The sequence below is a fragment of the Myiozetetes cayanensis genome, unplaced genomic scaffold, assembly GCF_022539395.1.
Source record: "Myiozetetes cayanensis isolate MyiCay16 unplaced genomic scaffold, myiCay2020 scf26, whole genome shotgun sequence".
Taxonomy (NCBI): domain Eukaryota; kingdom Metazoa; phylum Chordata; class Aves; order Passeriformes; family Tyrannidae; genus Myiozetetes; species Myiozetetes cayanensis.
In genome coordinates, this window is record NW_026087477.1 from 5,073,750 (window position 1) to 5,087,160 (window position 13,411).

General features: G+C 58.6%; 1 protein-coding gene across 1 annotated transcript; it reads right to left on the reverse strand.

The window, feature by feature from the left end:
• Positions 1-1,701: 1,701 nt before the first annotated feature.
• MAP2K2 (mitogen-activated protein kinase kinase 2) lies at positions 1,702-12,996 on the reverse strand. The gene is made up of 11 exons (XM_050321261.1): positions 12,911-12,996; positions 11,441-11,651; positions 10,136-10,282; positions 9,561-9,638; positions 9,231-9,282; positions 9,010-9,134; positions 6,751-6,964; positions 6,029-6,093; positions 5,240-5,301; positions 4,673-4,718; positions 1,702-3,782 (listed from the first exon to the last, which is right to left on the reverse strand). The coding sequence occupies exons 1-11, from the start codon at positions 12,994-12,996 to the stop codon at positions 3,672-3,674; spliced, it is 1,197 nt and encodes a 398-aa protein (XP_050177218.1). The 3' UTR covers positions 1,702-3,671.
• Positions 12,997-13,411: the final 415 nt, after the last annotated feature.

Below are 13,411 nucleotides of genomic sequence, written 5' to 3' on the forward strand. Positions count from 1 at the left end.
CACCGGTGGGCTGGGAGCCAGCCTGGCAAGGACAGGACAATCCCTCCGGAGCCACCGGCTCCGGGCCCGCCCCGGGCTGGGGGGGACACGGGGACACAACCACAACGACCCCCCCCTTCCCACCGCGCCGCTCCAGAGGGAACCCGTCCCTAAAACCCGCGTGTTCCCACGGTAATCCACGTGGAACACCGTGGGGGAAGCGGGGGGGGGCAGACACCACAGCGAGATTTTGGGGTGGCTTTTGACTCGATCATCATTTTAAAAAAATATAATTAATTAAAAGGAAGAGAAAGAAAGAAAAGCAAAGCTTCGTTCAACCCCCAGGGCTCCAGGGGGCCCTACAACCCCTCAGGATTTTCCCTTTTCTCCCCTTTTTGCCTTAAATAACCCCCGGCTCGGCTCCTCACCCCTCCCCAGCTCCCCGCGGGGATTTTAGGGGGTTTGTGGTTTTAACCCCATCGTGCAGGTGGGGGAAACTGAGGCAGGACGGGGAAGGGGAGGGTCGAGGGCTCCCTGGGCGTGCCGGGAGGGGGCACAGGGAGGGGTTTTTGGGGCCGCACTCCCAGGCCGGGCCCTGCCCCTACGTCACAGCCACGGGCTCCCCGAGCGCTTTCGCTTTCCCCGTGGCTGCCGGGGGCACGCCCAGGCTGCCCCCCAAAACGTCAACCCCACTCTGACCCCCCCTGCCCCCCCAGCGCCTCCCCTGGCGCTGGGGCCACCCCAAAAACAGCTGCAGCACGGATAGAAATCCCCCCCTGTGTGTTTAGGGGAGGGGGGAAGACCCCAAACCCCACCCCTCCCCAGTCTTGCCCCACTAAGGGTGAAGGTGTTGGGGTGCCTTCCTTTTTCCAGCCCTTGTTCCTCCCTGCACCCCCAAAAACGCTGCTGGGGGGGCAGGGGTTGTGCTCAACCCCACCCTGGGGACCCCCACTGTGATCCCAAACCTCCCACGGGTGCAGTGAGTTTGTCCCAGTCTCTGCAGGACACCCCAAACACCTCAGGGACCCCAAAACAGCCAGAGAAGACAAAGCAGGTGCCCCTAAAAGTGGCACCGCGGTGTCAGGGACATCCTGGGAGCCCCAAAATTGTCCCAGAAAGAGCCTGGCATCAGGGACCACACCACAGGCACCCCCAAACAGCCACCACGAGACCCCCAAATTGCCACCATGGGACCCCCAAAGTGCCACCCCAGGAGCCTGGCGCCAGGGATGGCACTGTGGCAGCTGCCCAGCGTCACCCCCTGACCTCCAGCGCCGCTCACAGCACAAAAACTTTCCAAAATCAAATTATTTTCCAGTTTTGGGCTAATTCTGATTTCCCAGCAGGGCCCAGCTCGGCCTCTCCCCTCTCCTGCTCACCCCAAACAGTGAAGACCCACAAATATTTCCCCCCCAACAAAGGATTCCCAAGCCCATCCCGGCTCCCCTGGGGCAGGATTTAGGTCCTGGGATTCCACATCCATCCCATCCAGGGCTGCCTCGTGCCAAGATAACTCCAGTATCTCCTGCTTCCACTGGAGGCAGCCGATGGACAGTGTGGGAAAAGCTGCTGGTGCATCCCAGCATCCCCAAACCCCATCAGTGACATCATTCCCGGCTGGAATTCCAGGCACTTAGGGCACAACCAAGGAGAGAAAAAACGCCTGGAAATGTAAAGTGCCGTTTATTTATTATTTCCCCCCCCATCCCCCTACCCCCACGATGAAAATATCGAGTTTAAAAAAAAAAAATTAATTGCACCAACAAACCGCTCGATCCAAACTCTCCTCCTCCTTTTCCTCCTCTTCCTCCTCCAAAAAACCCAGCACCAAAACCTATGGAAAATAGCCCAGATCTTTAGGAACTGTCCCCTTCCCCACTTCCCACAGAAAATAAGAGGCAAAAAATCCATCCCATTGAGCACCCTGGAGTGACTTGTCCGGGCATGAGCTGAGCCAGCAAGCACAGAACCCCCCCAAATCTGGGGTGTCCCCCCCTGCAAAAAAACCTGGGGTTTCCCTCCCCAAATCTGGGGTATTCCCCCCCAAAATTCGGGGGGGACACAGTTGCCCCCCAGGTTTGCCCTGAGCAGGGCAGTGCCTTCATCCAGTGCTGGAAAATAGGGAAGGAAAAGGTACACGAAGGGTTTGGGGTTACCAAGCCCTGGCACTTCATTTTGGGGGGGAGGGAGGGGCTGCCATGGTGGCACCCGAGCACAGGCAGAGGGGATTGGCACCTGCCAGCCTGACTGGGTGAAAAAACAGCCAAAAAAAAAAGGAAGGAAAACGCTCCCAAAAAATCCCACCGAGCTTCCCAAATCCTCAGGGGTCGCAGAGCCCTGGGTGGGGGGAGCAGGGGAGTCACCCCAAAATACATACACAGGGAAATGAGGGGGGGTGGGGGCTCAGCTGTGGGGTCCTGAGGGTCTGCAAGGTCCGTGCACGATGGGAGAGACCATCCAGCCCTTTGGAAAACCCCGTGGATTTGGGATAATGTAGGTCTGGCTGGGTGGGTTCATCCCCGCACTGGCCCAGGGGGCTCCAGGGGGGGCTCCGACAGGGAATCCTGGAGCTCTGCCACATCCACAGTGGATGAGGCCACCTGGGGGATGGGGGAAGAGGCAGCTGGAGCAGAGGAAAACCTGCAGCCTGAGGTGGTCTCCCCCTTCCCTGTGCCCTGGGAATGGCGGGAGAGGGACCCCAAATCCTGGGCACGGCCACGGTGAACAACCAGGCTCTCTCTGCTCCCACCTCTCCGGGCTGGAAGGAGCCAGGGAAGGAAAAATCCACGCTCTCCCCTCATCTTGACACTGAAAAGTGGGAGCCACAGCTCTGTGGGGATTCGCCCACCCCCAGTTCCCACCTGATTCCCTCCGACTGAGCTCGGCCCCGACGGATCCAGCCCCTTCCCTGAACATCCAGCGCGTGACGAGACCGACCAGGCTTGGAAACAACCGTTTCAAACGAAAAAAAAAACCAGGAAAGGAAAAGGAAACAAAAAAAAAAAAAAAGAAAAACCCAAAAAAAAAAAAAAAAAAAAAGCAGAAATCTTTGTTCTGAGGGGCAGGAGGAGCCCAGTGTGGGGTCTCCCTCTATAAATCACCCCCCAGGTGACCCCCACCCCCCTGCCTGCGCCTTGTCCCCAGGCAGGGCAGTGACACTGTTTTGGGTAACCCCAAATAGGGTTTCTCCTTTCCTGATCCTGCTGATTCTCCACCTCGGAGTGAAAAGCAGGGAGGAGGTGAAGCATCACCCCCATCCCCTGCCACCTCCTCCCACAGCACCCACATTCACCCCCTCCCCCCACCACCGTTACCTTCTTGTTTCCAAACGAACACGATTCCAAAATTAAAAAAACAACCCAACAAATAAAGGAAAAAAAACAAAAAAACCCCAACAAACCAAAAAAATAAATCAACACAAGCAGCACCACAATTCCCAAGTGTCAGGAGCTCCAGAGCCGGAGCAGAGGCCTGGAAAACACCCCCTCACCCCCTTATACAGACACATCAAAAGGAACCAACCCCGCTCTCGGTCGGGGAGGGGGCGATGGAGACGCCGCCGAGGGGGGGTCGGTGCTTTGGCGCTGGGACTCGGGGGGTGGGGGAGAGCTGGGAAGGAGGAAGGAGGGCAGTTCTGTGGCCGAGGGAGGAGAGGAGACGGTGCCAGGAGGCAGCTGCAGTGCCAGCGGGGCTCACATGGCAGCGCGGGTGGGGGTGCTGGGCTGGTTCAGCCGCAGCGTTCGGCACAGCCAGCCCGCGAAATCCACCTCCTCCACCTCGGAGCGCTTGATGAAGGTGTGACTCTGGAAGAGAAAAAAAAAAAAAACAAACCACCGGGTTAGGAGAACCCTCCCCAGCTCCCAGAGCGGAGCTCTGTGCTGTGGGATACACCCTGGAGAGGGGAGAAGGTGTTGGTGCTACGGCTGAGTCTGGGAAAGCATTCGCTCTTTGCAGTCCCGTGCCAAGGCCTCATCGGCCTCACAGGCAGGGATTTCTTCCCAATATCCCATCTAGCCCTGCCCTCTGGCAGTGGGAAGCCATTCCCTGTGTCCTGTCTCTCCATCCCTTGTCCCCAGTCCCTCTCCAGCTCTCCTGGAGCCCCTTTAGGGCTCTCAGGTCTCCTTGGATCTTTCCCTTCTCCAGGTGAACCCCCCCTGCTATCCCAGCCTGGCTCCAGGGCAGAGGGGCTCCAGCCCTTGGAGCATCTTTGTGGCCTCCTCTGGACTTGTTCCAGCAGCTCCAGGTCCTTCTGATGTTGGTGCCCCAGGGCTGGAGGCAGCTCTGCAGGTGGGGTCTCACCCAAGCTGGGCAGAGGGGCAGAATCCCCTCCCTCACCTGCTGTTGGGATGAGCCCAGGACATGGATGGATTCTTGGGATGTGAGCACACATTTCCAGCTCGGATTCATCCCTCACTCCCATCCACCTGCCCAGGTGAGGAGCCAGGTTTGGCCCAGGCACCTCAGCAGACACCGGACAGGCGGGTGGTTCCCTGATACCATCAGCGCCTTTGAACCAAAGGTGGGTGAGTCACTCCCTCTCCCTGACTCCATCTGGCTCATCCAGAGCTCAGCCTGGGAGTTTCCAGCCTTTGGAGCAAGAGGCTCATCAGAGGGAAGGGGCAGCAGTTGGCAGAGCTGGTGCCACCCCACTGCAGGAAGAAAATTCTCTCCCCCTCCCCCCACCTCCACTTACCATCAGCATCTTCAGATCTGCCCGTTCTGCTGGGTTTTTAATTAAGCTGAAATGAGAAGAACAAGAGAGTAAAAAAAAAAAATCACCGTGAGACATTCCCTGGGGGAAGGTGGTTATCAGGCTGGAGAGGTCTCCAGCTTCCCCCAAAGCCACTGGGCCTTCCTGGCTCCTTCCCCCTGCAAAGGCAGGAAAGGCCCTAAAGCTTGGCAGGGATTATTGATCCTCGGAATATCCGATCCCTGGTTTAAATGGGAGCTCTGGCAGCACCTTCAGGTGTCCCCCCACCCCACCAGAAGGGCTGGTGTGTTCCTGGTGCCTCTGGGGTGACTCAGCCCCAGGAATCTGCTCCCCCACCTCCCTGCTGGATTTAGAAGGAGCTGGGATCCTGCTCGGCATCCCCCCCAAATAAACTGCTTTTCTTCCAAGCCTTCCCAAGGCTGGAGTTCCCAGCACGTGGCTGCAGGTGAGGCAGGGAGGGATCACCCAGAGCATTGCTGAACATCTCAGGTGGAGCTGTCAGGGAGCACGCACAGGCCTCCACCTCCAGCCAGGAGATGAAATCCTTACCATTTATTTACAAACTCCTGGAAATCTTGCGTGAAAACTCCACTTGGCAGCTTGGGAGGTGGCTGTGGGGAGAAGGAGAAGGGTTTCCTGCATCACTGTTGTGTTAATGGGCCAAAAAAACCCCAGTGTCACCTGCAGTCTCAGCGAGCTCAGTGCTCCACAGCCATCCTCATCCTCCTCATCCTCACTGGTTTTCCAACCAGGACATATCCCTGCCATTCCTCACCCTGCTGCTCCAGCTCACCCTGCAGCTGGGGGGCCCCCTCACTGAATCCCAGCCAGAGCTGGGAAATCAAAATCCAAGCATCCCAGCTCCCAGTCCAGCTCTGGCACCGCCTTTGGCTGATGAAACAATCCAGAAAGGATAATTGGGGTCAACTCCCATCGCCTTGGAAGGGGAAACTGCTCCTTCCACCCTCACAAGTCTGACAGGACAAGGGGGAAGGGCCCTTAAGCTGAAGGAGGGCAGGGTTGGATGGGATATTGGGAAGGAATTCTTCCCTGGGAGGGTGGTGAGGGGCTGGGATGGATTTCCCAGAGCAGCTGTGGCTGCCCCATCCCTGGAAGTGTCCAAGGCCAGGTTGGAGCACCCTGGGCTAGTGGAAGGTGTCCCTGCCATCCAGGGGGTGGCACTGGATGAGCTTTAAAGTCCCTCCCAACCCAAACCAAGCCCGGGATTCCACGACAAACAAACAAACATTTCCGAGCCCACCCTGACTCAGCAGAGTGGACACATCACCCTGGCACCTCTGGAATGCCCGGCAGAGCCCGTGGAAAACAAACACCCACCTCATTAACTATATAATCCAGCAGTTCAAAGATGGCCATGGCAGGCCGGCTGTCCATCCCGTGGCCTGCGTGGGGAAGGTGACAAAAACAGCGGTCAGGGACTGTTTAGGGACAGCAAAGGACTCAATTTGGTGTGCAGACCATGCCTGGGGGACTCCTGCTGGGAGAGGCAGAGGCAACTCGCTGGGGAACCGAGCTGTGGTCAAAGAGAAAACCAACCACATTCCGAAATTTCGGCTTTCTTTCACCAGGCCTGCACAGTCCAGATTTATTTCCTAGCTCAGAGCACTCGGAGAGCACCATCTGCTGCTGCTGGTGCCTTCTGCTTCCAAGGGAATGGCTCCAGCAGAGCCTCCCTGGAACTCTGGTGCCCCTGTGGTGCTCCTGTGAGAGCCCCCCAGCAAAGCTCTTCCCAAAAAAACTTCCCTCAAGCTCGCAAGGAACTTGCTGGGGAGCACCAGGGGCTGTGGCAGTGCCCCATCCGAGGGGCCCAACATTCCAGCAGCCACCGTGTCCCTCGGCAGCCGCCAAGGGAGGGATTTGGGATGCCACCTCCACCTCCCCACGCACGCCCAGCTCCCCCCCTGCTTTCCCCCGGGGAGTTCCAAAGCTCCACGGAGCATCCAGGCGGCTTTCCCTAAAAACCCCCTCGTGTCCCAGCCCCACCAACCCCCTCATCCCCCACGTGAGGTGTCGTTGTGCAGTCACACCACAGCCCCTACCACTGACGGGGCGTCCTGGGGGCCTGGCCCGCGGCGAGATGCTGTGGGACTCTCCCTCCGCCCCGTCCACCACGGGACGGCCAAATATTGCTTCCAGTTCCTTGGAGTCTGGCGGGGGGATTGGGTACCTTCCGATCGACAGCTCCACCAGGGACAGCCCCATGCTCCAGATGTCCGACTGCACCGAGTAGTGAGTGCCCTGCAAGCGCTCGGGCTGCAAGGGAAGGGCAGGGCAGCGTCAGCGGGGTGGGAAAGGTGAGGGAGGGACGGCCGCTGGCCTGGGATTGTCACACAGGGAGCTGGGAATAGCCACTGGCTTGGGATTGTCACACAGGGAGCTGGGAATATCCACTGGCTTGGAACTGTCACACACACAGAGCATGGGATATCCACTGGCTTGGAATTGTCACACAGGGAGCTGGGAATATCCACTGGCTTGGGACTGTTGCACTCACATAGCATGGAATATCCACTGGCTTGGGATTGTCACACACACAGAGCATGGAATAGCCACTGGCTTGGGATTGTCACACACAGAGCAGGGAATATCCACTGCCATGGAATATTGATAGGAACATCCAGTGGCTTGGAACAGTCACACACACGGAGCAGGGAATATCCACTGGCTTGGAATTGTCACACACACAGAGCATGGGATATCCACTGGCTTGGGATTGTCACACTCACAGAGCATGGGAACATCCACTGCCATGGAATATTGATAGGAACATCCACTGACATGGAATAGTCACACACACAAAGCGGGGGAATATCAACTGCCATGGAATATAAACACAGGAACATCCACTGACTTGGAATATCAGCACCCAGGCTCATAAATATCCTGTGTTGGAATTAAATGGATGGGACTCAGACTCCAGGGCCTAAAGGGGCTCCAGGAGAGCTGGAGAGGGACTGGGGACAAGGGATGGAGGGACAGGACACAGAGAATGGCTCCCAGTGCCAGAGGGCAGGGACAGATGGGATATTGGGATGGAATTGCTGTCTGTGAGGGTGGGCAGGCCCTGGCACAGGTTGCCCAGAGAAGCTGTGGCTGCCCCATCCCTGGGAGTGCCCAAGGCCAGGATGGAGCAACCTGGGCTGGTGGAAGGTGTCCCTGCCCATGGCAGGGGTGGAAAACCATTCCATGAGTCTGTGATATCCCAATGTTCTGTGCATTCCAAGCCTCCACCCTTCCAGGGAGAGGACGGTCCCAAAAGGGTCATGGGCAAAGAGGATGGAAAAGCAGCATCATGTGCAGACATAAAGCACTTGTAGCACCTCATCCCCAGCTCCAGCTCAGCAGCATCTACAGCTGTTTATATCTGGGAACGTGGAACACACAGCAGGAATCTCTTTCTCTGTGTGTTTAAATCTGATTTATTAACCAAAGTTTATTTTCCTGCTCGTTCCTGTTCACGTCCAGGAGGAACGTGAGGAGCAGAAAAGGCTCTTTCCCATTGACAGGAAAAATTAAAAATAAACCAATCCCTGCAAGTCATCCCCACTGGCAGCTCTGAGGCAGCTTGGAGCCAGTGCCTGGGTGCAAAGGGGATCTTATTTTTAAACAGCCCCCAGTCTAACTATAACTGGACTTGACTAACCATTCCCAAAATACGAGAGCAGCTCAGACCTGAGCACTCAAGTGCAGTGTGGGCCCTTCCCTGACTCGTTGGGAGGACACCCCTCACCCACTCCCTGAATTTTGGGCACCAGTGACAGGTGCTCTGTTATGGAGCCAGGTTGGACAGGGCTTGGAACAACCTGGGACAGTGGGAGGTGTCCCTGCCCAGGGCAGGGGGTGGGACTGGATGGGCTTTGAGGTCCCTTCCAGCCCAATCCATTCTGGGTTCACTCTCCCTGGGCTGACTCCAGTTTGGCTTTCATTTCCCATCAGCCTGCACCAAATCCCAGCTGCACTGAAGTGGTTTTACCCCCATCCACCAGTTTTTGGACAGAGCTTTGCACACAGAAAGAGACTTTTTGAACCCCCCTAAAACTCACTAAAATAAAACATGGAGGGCTCTGCAGGACCTGGAAGTCTCTGCATTCCCACGTGCTTGGTGAGCACAGGATGGAGCTGAGGGGACACCAAGTCCTCGGGAGGATGAGGAGGTCACTTCCAAAGGCCTGAGCTCACCCCAAACCAAACCAGGGTGGAAACATCGAGCCAAGTCACTGATTCTGTTTTGTTGAACCCAAATGGTGTCCCCCCAAAAAAAAACACCCCAAAAAACCTCCCATCTGAAAGGAACTTACGGACATGTAGGACCGAGTTCCCACAAAGGAGTTGGCCATGGAGTCGATGAGCTGCCCGCTGACCCCGAAATCACACAGCTTGATCTCCCCTCGGGAATTCACCAGGATGTTGGAAGGCTTCACATCTGGGGAGGGCAGGAGAGGGCAGGGTGTGAAAGGGGGGGTGACACCCCAGAGGCTCCTGCACTGCAGGCAGCTGTTTTTTAGGTCCCTCCTCTCACCTCTGTGCATGATTTGGTGCTTCTCCCGCAGATAGGCCAAGCCTCGTAAAACCTGGGAGGAATCCAGAGGCTGGATGAGACCAGAGCCGGGAAGGGAAGGGCCTTCCCTCCCTCAGGACACGCTGCAGGGCGAGGAAACCCCCCCAGGGTGCCCGCAGGTTTCGGGGTTTGCAGTTTACCACGCCCAGAGCTTGGCTTGACCACCCCAAAAAAGCTGCTCCCAATCCTGAGGAGGAGTCAACACCACCCAGAGGAAACCCAAAGGGCTTGGAGCAGCCCGTTATTCCCAGGAAATCCCCTCTGGAGGCCTGAGGAGCCCCCACGACTCACCGCTATGCTGACTTTGCCCAGGATTTCCTCGGGAATTCTTTTGGCTTCTTTCAGCACTTGATCCAAAGAGCCACCATCCTAAAAGGGAGGACATGGGAATGACCAAAGGGATGATTCCCAGCAGGAAAACAGAGCTGTGCAGTGGTGGATAAGCAGCACAGAGCACCCTCCGCACTGAGCACGCTCCTTCGAGAGATCTCTGCTGATCTGAGCTCCACTTTATCACTGAAAACCATTTTTAATGCTGGTTTTGTCGGTTCTTTTCTTCCTTCCACCGGTGGAAACGCAGGGGCGATGCTGCTGGTGCTGATTTGGAGGAGAAATGCCATTATTCACCACCAGAAACAGCTCAGAAGGTGCTCACTGAGCTCCTCAGCGGGCTCGGGAGAGCGGCGGCTTGGCAACGTTTCCGCTTGGCCAACCCCCAAAACCTCCGCTTCCTCTTCCCCAAAAAGTCGCTCTCTCCCTCAATTCAGGAGCAGAGCGGCCTCACTGCAGCCAGAGCAAGGAGCCAGCAGAGCTGCCAGTGCCCCAGGCTGGCAGGGAGATGGAATGGGGAAGGCTGAGGAGCTCACCATGTGCTCCATGCAGATGGAGATCTCCCCGTCGCTGTAGAAGGCTCCGTAGAACCCCACGATGTAGGGGGAGTTGCACTCGTGCAGCACCTGCAGCTCCCTGATGATCTGGTTCCTGATGGCTGGCTTGATTTCCAGGTGAATCAGCTGCCAAGGGAGAAAAGAGTTCAGGGTGTAAGACCTGGGAAAAAGAAGAACAACTTGACGGGAAGCGTCGTGAGCACGTCCCGGGTGCTGGGAAGAAACAAAGTCAAGGGAAGCTCTGCTTTGGAACAGAATTTATCCCATCTGCAGATTGATATTGAGGATAAAGGGGAATGACTTCAAATGACTTGGCAGAGGGGCAGGGTTAGATGGGATATTGGGAAGGGAGAGTGGGGAGGGGCTGGGATGGATTTCCCCGACAAGCTGTGGCTGCCCCATCCCTGGAATCATCCAAGGCCAGGCTGGGATAGCGGAAACGTCCCTGCCCGTGGCAGGGGGGTGGAATTTAACAATCTTTAAGGTGCCTTCCAACCCAAGGCAGGCTGTGATTCCATGATGGAGGCAGAGGGAGAGCCCTGTGCTCCCTCCTGCCAGCCAGGGAAGGCCACGACTGCGCCGGGATTGCACAGGGCGCGAGTCAGGAAAGACGAGTCACAGGTTTGATCTCAGCAGCTCTGACTCAGCACACAGGACCATTCTCACAGGCTCTGGAGGTGTTGTAAGAAGGTGCTCTGAGATCAAGGAAACCACAGAGAAAGAAGAAAAAAGAAAGCCAAGCCCGTGAAGGTTCTGCCCGTGAAGGTGCGGCTGCTTCGGGGGCTCCGCGTGGGGTCAGTTGGAAGATGCCCCTGCCCACGGCAGGGGGGTGGAACTGGGTGAGCTTTAAGGTCCCTTCCACCCCAAACCATGCTCTGCTTCCATGATCCCAAGAGCAGGAGGGAGCAGAGACTCTGGAGCAGTCGTGCTGCTCCCACTCAGCCTCTTCCAACAGGCACGGGAAGCATCTCCTGATTTTCTACTGCAGAGGAAGATGCTCCCCATAAATCCAAGTCTGAGAGGAACCAGTCACTGCTTGGAATGACCTTTGGGATCTGGTAAGTGGGTGGTGAGGGGTGAGGAAAGTGTTTGCCAAACCCAGCCCTTCCCTCTGCCACTTCCAGCCCTCCTCAGCCACAACCTGCAAGTTTATCCATTAAAAGCAGCTTCCAACCCAAAACGGGGAGAATCCAACCCAAAACGGGGAGAACCCAACCCAAAATGGGGAGAACCCAACCCAAACCAGCCCTCCCAGAGCCAGGGAGAGCCCCAGCCCCCCGTTACCTTCCGTGCCATGATGAGCCCTGAGGGTTTGTGCTGCACTTTGGTGACCACGCCGCCGTTCCCGGCCCCCAGCTCGGAGATCCTCTCGAAGTCATCGTCCTTGAGCTCTCCCACTTTGGCTTTCTGGGTGAGGAAAGCTTCCAGCCTCTTCTTCTGCTGCTCATCCAGCTCCAGCTCCTCCAGCTTCTTCTGCAGGTCCACCAGGTTCGCCCTGAGGAGGAGGAGGAAGAGGAGGTGGGAGCACGCTCAGCAACGGGGAAAGGTTTCATTTTTTTTTTAGGGAAATGCCTTCAAACCATTCCCTGGCACGTCCTGAGCCCCCTGGCACGTCCTGAGCCCCCTGGCAGAGCAGCAGGGCTAAAGCAAAGCTCCAGGGAGAGGCTTTGGAGCAGTCAGCTGTTCTGGGAGAGCCCAAGGAGTAGGGGAAAAAAATCCTTCAATCCTTAAAGAGGCAGCAAAGCAACCGCTCCCCGTCCCGGGAAGCCGAGCTTGGGTTTCGCTCAGAAACACGAGAAGGGCTCTCCACGGGGTCCAGCAGCAACCCCCCAGCCCCAAACCCCCAGCACAAAGGGGTGGCTGTGCTCCCCCAGCACCTGCTGAGGGCTCCAGCTGCTCTCTCCCAGTTGCTGCCCACCCCCTTGTCCCCCCTCACCCACGGGAGGGTCTCAGCCCCTCTCTCCCACCCAGTGTGCTCTGATACGAGGCTCTGTTGTTCTCCCCTCCACATGTCCTGTCTGCTGAGCCCCCATTTATGCCCCAAATCCCCCTCAAACCTCCAGGACCCCATCCCAGCTCCAACCTGTGTCCCCAGGCATGGTCCCTGCACACCCCAGGCCTGATTCTCTCTCACATCCCAGGCCTGATTCTCTCTCACACCCCAGCCCCCAGCAGCCCCCAGCCCAACCCAGCAAGCCCAGGGACCATCCCAGCCTCCCCCCTGCCCACCCCACCCCCTCCAGCACCCAACCTCCCCTCCAGCTCTGGCTCCCTGATCCTTCACCCACCACAGACCCTCCTCAGGCTGGGTCCATCCAGCCCCCAGGCCTGTCCCAAATCCCCTGGCCTGTCCCAAATCCCCCAGGCCTTCCCGGTCCCCCTGACCCTGTCCCAGCCCCCAGCCCTGTCCCAGCCCCCAGACCTGTCCCCAGCCTCCCAAGCCTGTTCCCTGCTCACCCCCAGACCTGTCCCAGCCCCTCCAAGCCTGTCGCAGCCCCCGGGCCTGTCCCACCCCCGCCAGGCCCCTCCCCGCCCTATCCCGGCCCCCTGGCCTAGTGCCCGCTCCGCTGCGGCCTCCCCAGCCCGCCCTGCTCCGGCTGCCCCCAGTCCCCGTGCCCTCCCCATCCCGGTGTGTCCCCCGCAGGACGCCGTGTCCCCCTCAGGCCCAGCGTGTCCCCTGCCACTCCCCGGCCCGCTCCGCTCGCCAGGCCCGGCCCCCCGCGGCCGGGGCGTTCCCTGGCGGCCCTGACTCACTTCTGCGGAGCCGTCGGGGCTGGGCCCCTCGGCGGCGCTGGGGCGATGTTGAGGGCGGGCAGCACCGGCTTCCTCTTGGCCGGCATGGCCGGGCCGGGCCGCGCTGAGGCCGCGGGGCGCGCCGGCCGCGGGGGCGCGCGGGGCGGGGCCTGGAGTGGGCGGGACATACAGGGGGCCAATCAGCGACCGGAACGGGCATGGGGGCGGGGCCGAGCGCGGGCTGAGTGCGGCGGGCCGCGCGGCTTGGGGGCGGGGCCTCAGAGAGCCGTGGGGCGGGACAAGAGGAGTGGGGCGGAGTCACGGGAGAGGCCCGGAGCAATGAACGGGACTGTTGGGGTGGGAGCGAGGGCTCTGGGGGCGGGATGGGCCTTCGGTGGCCGTACTGGAGGTTCGGAGCCAGGGCCGGGACCGCGGACGGGGCCGAGGGCATGGACATGTTTAAGAGGGCGTGGTCATGGATGGGGGGCGTGGCCGAGCTGCGGGGGCGTGACCTGAGTAATG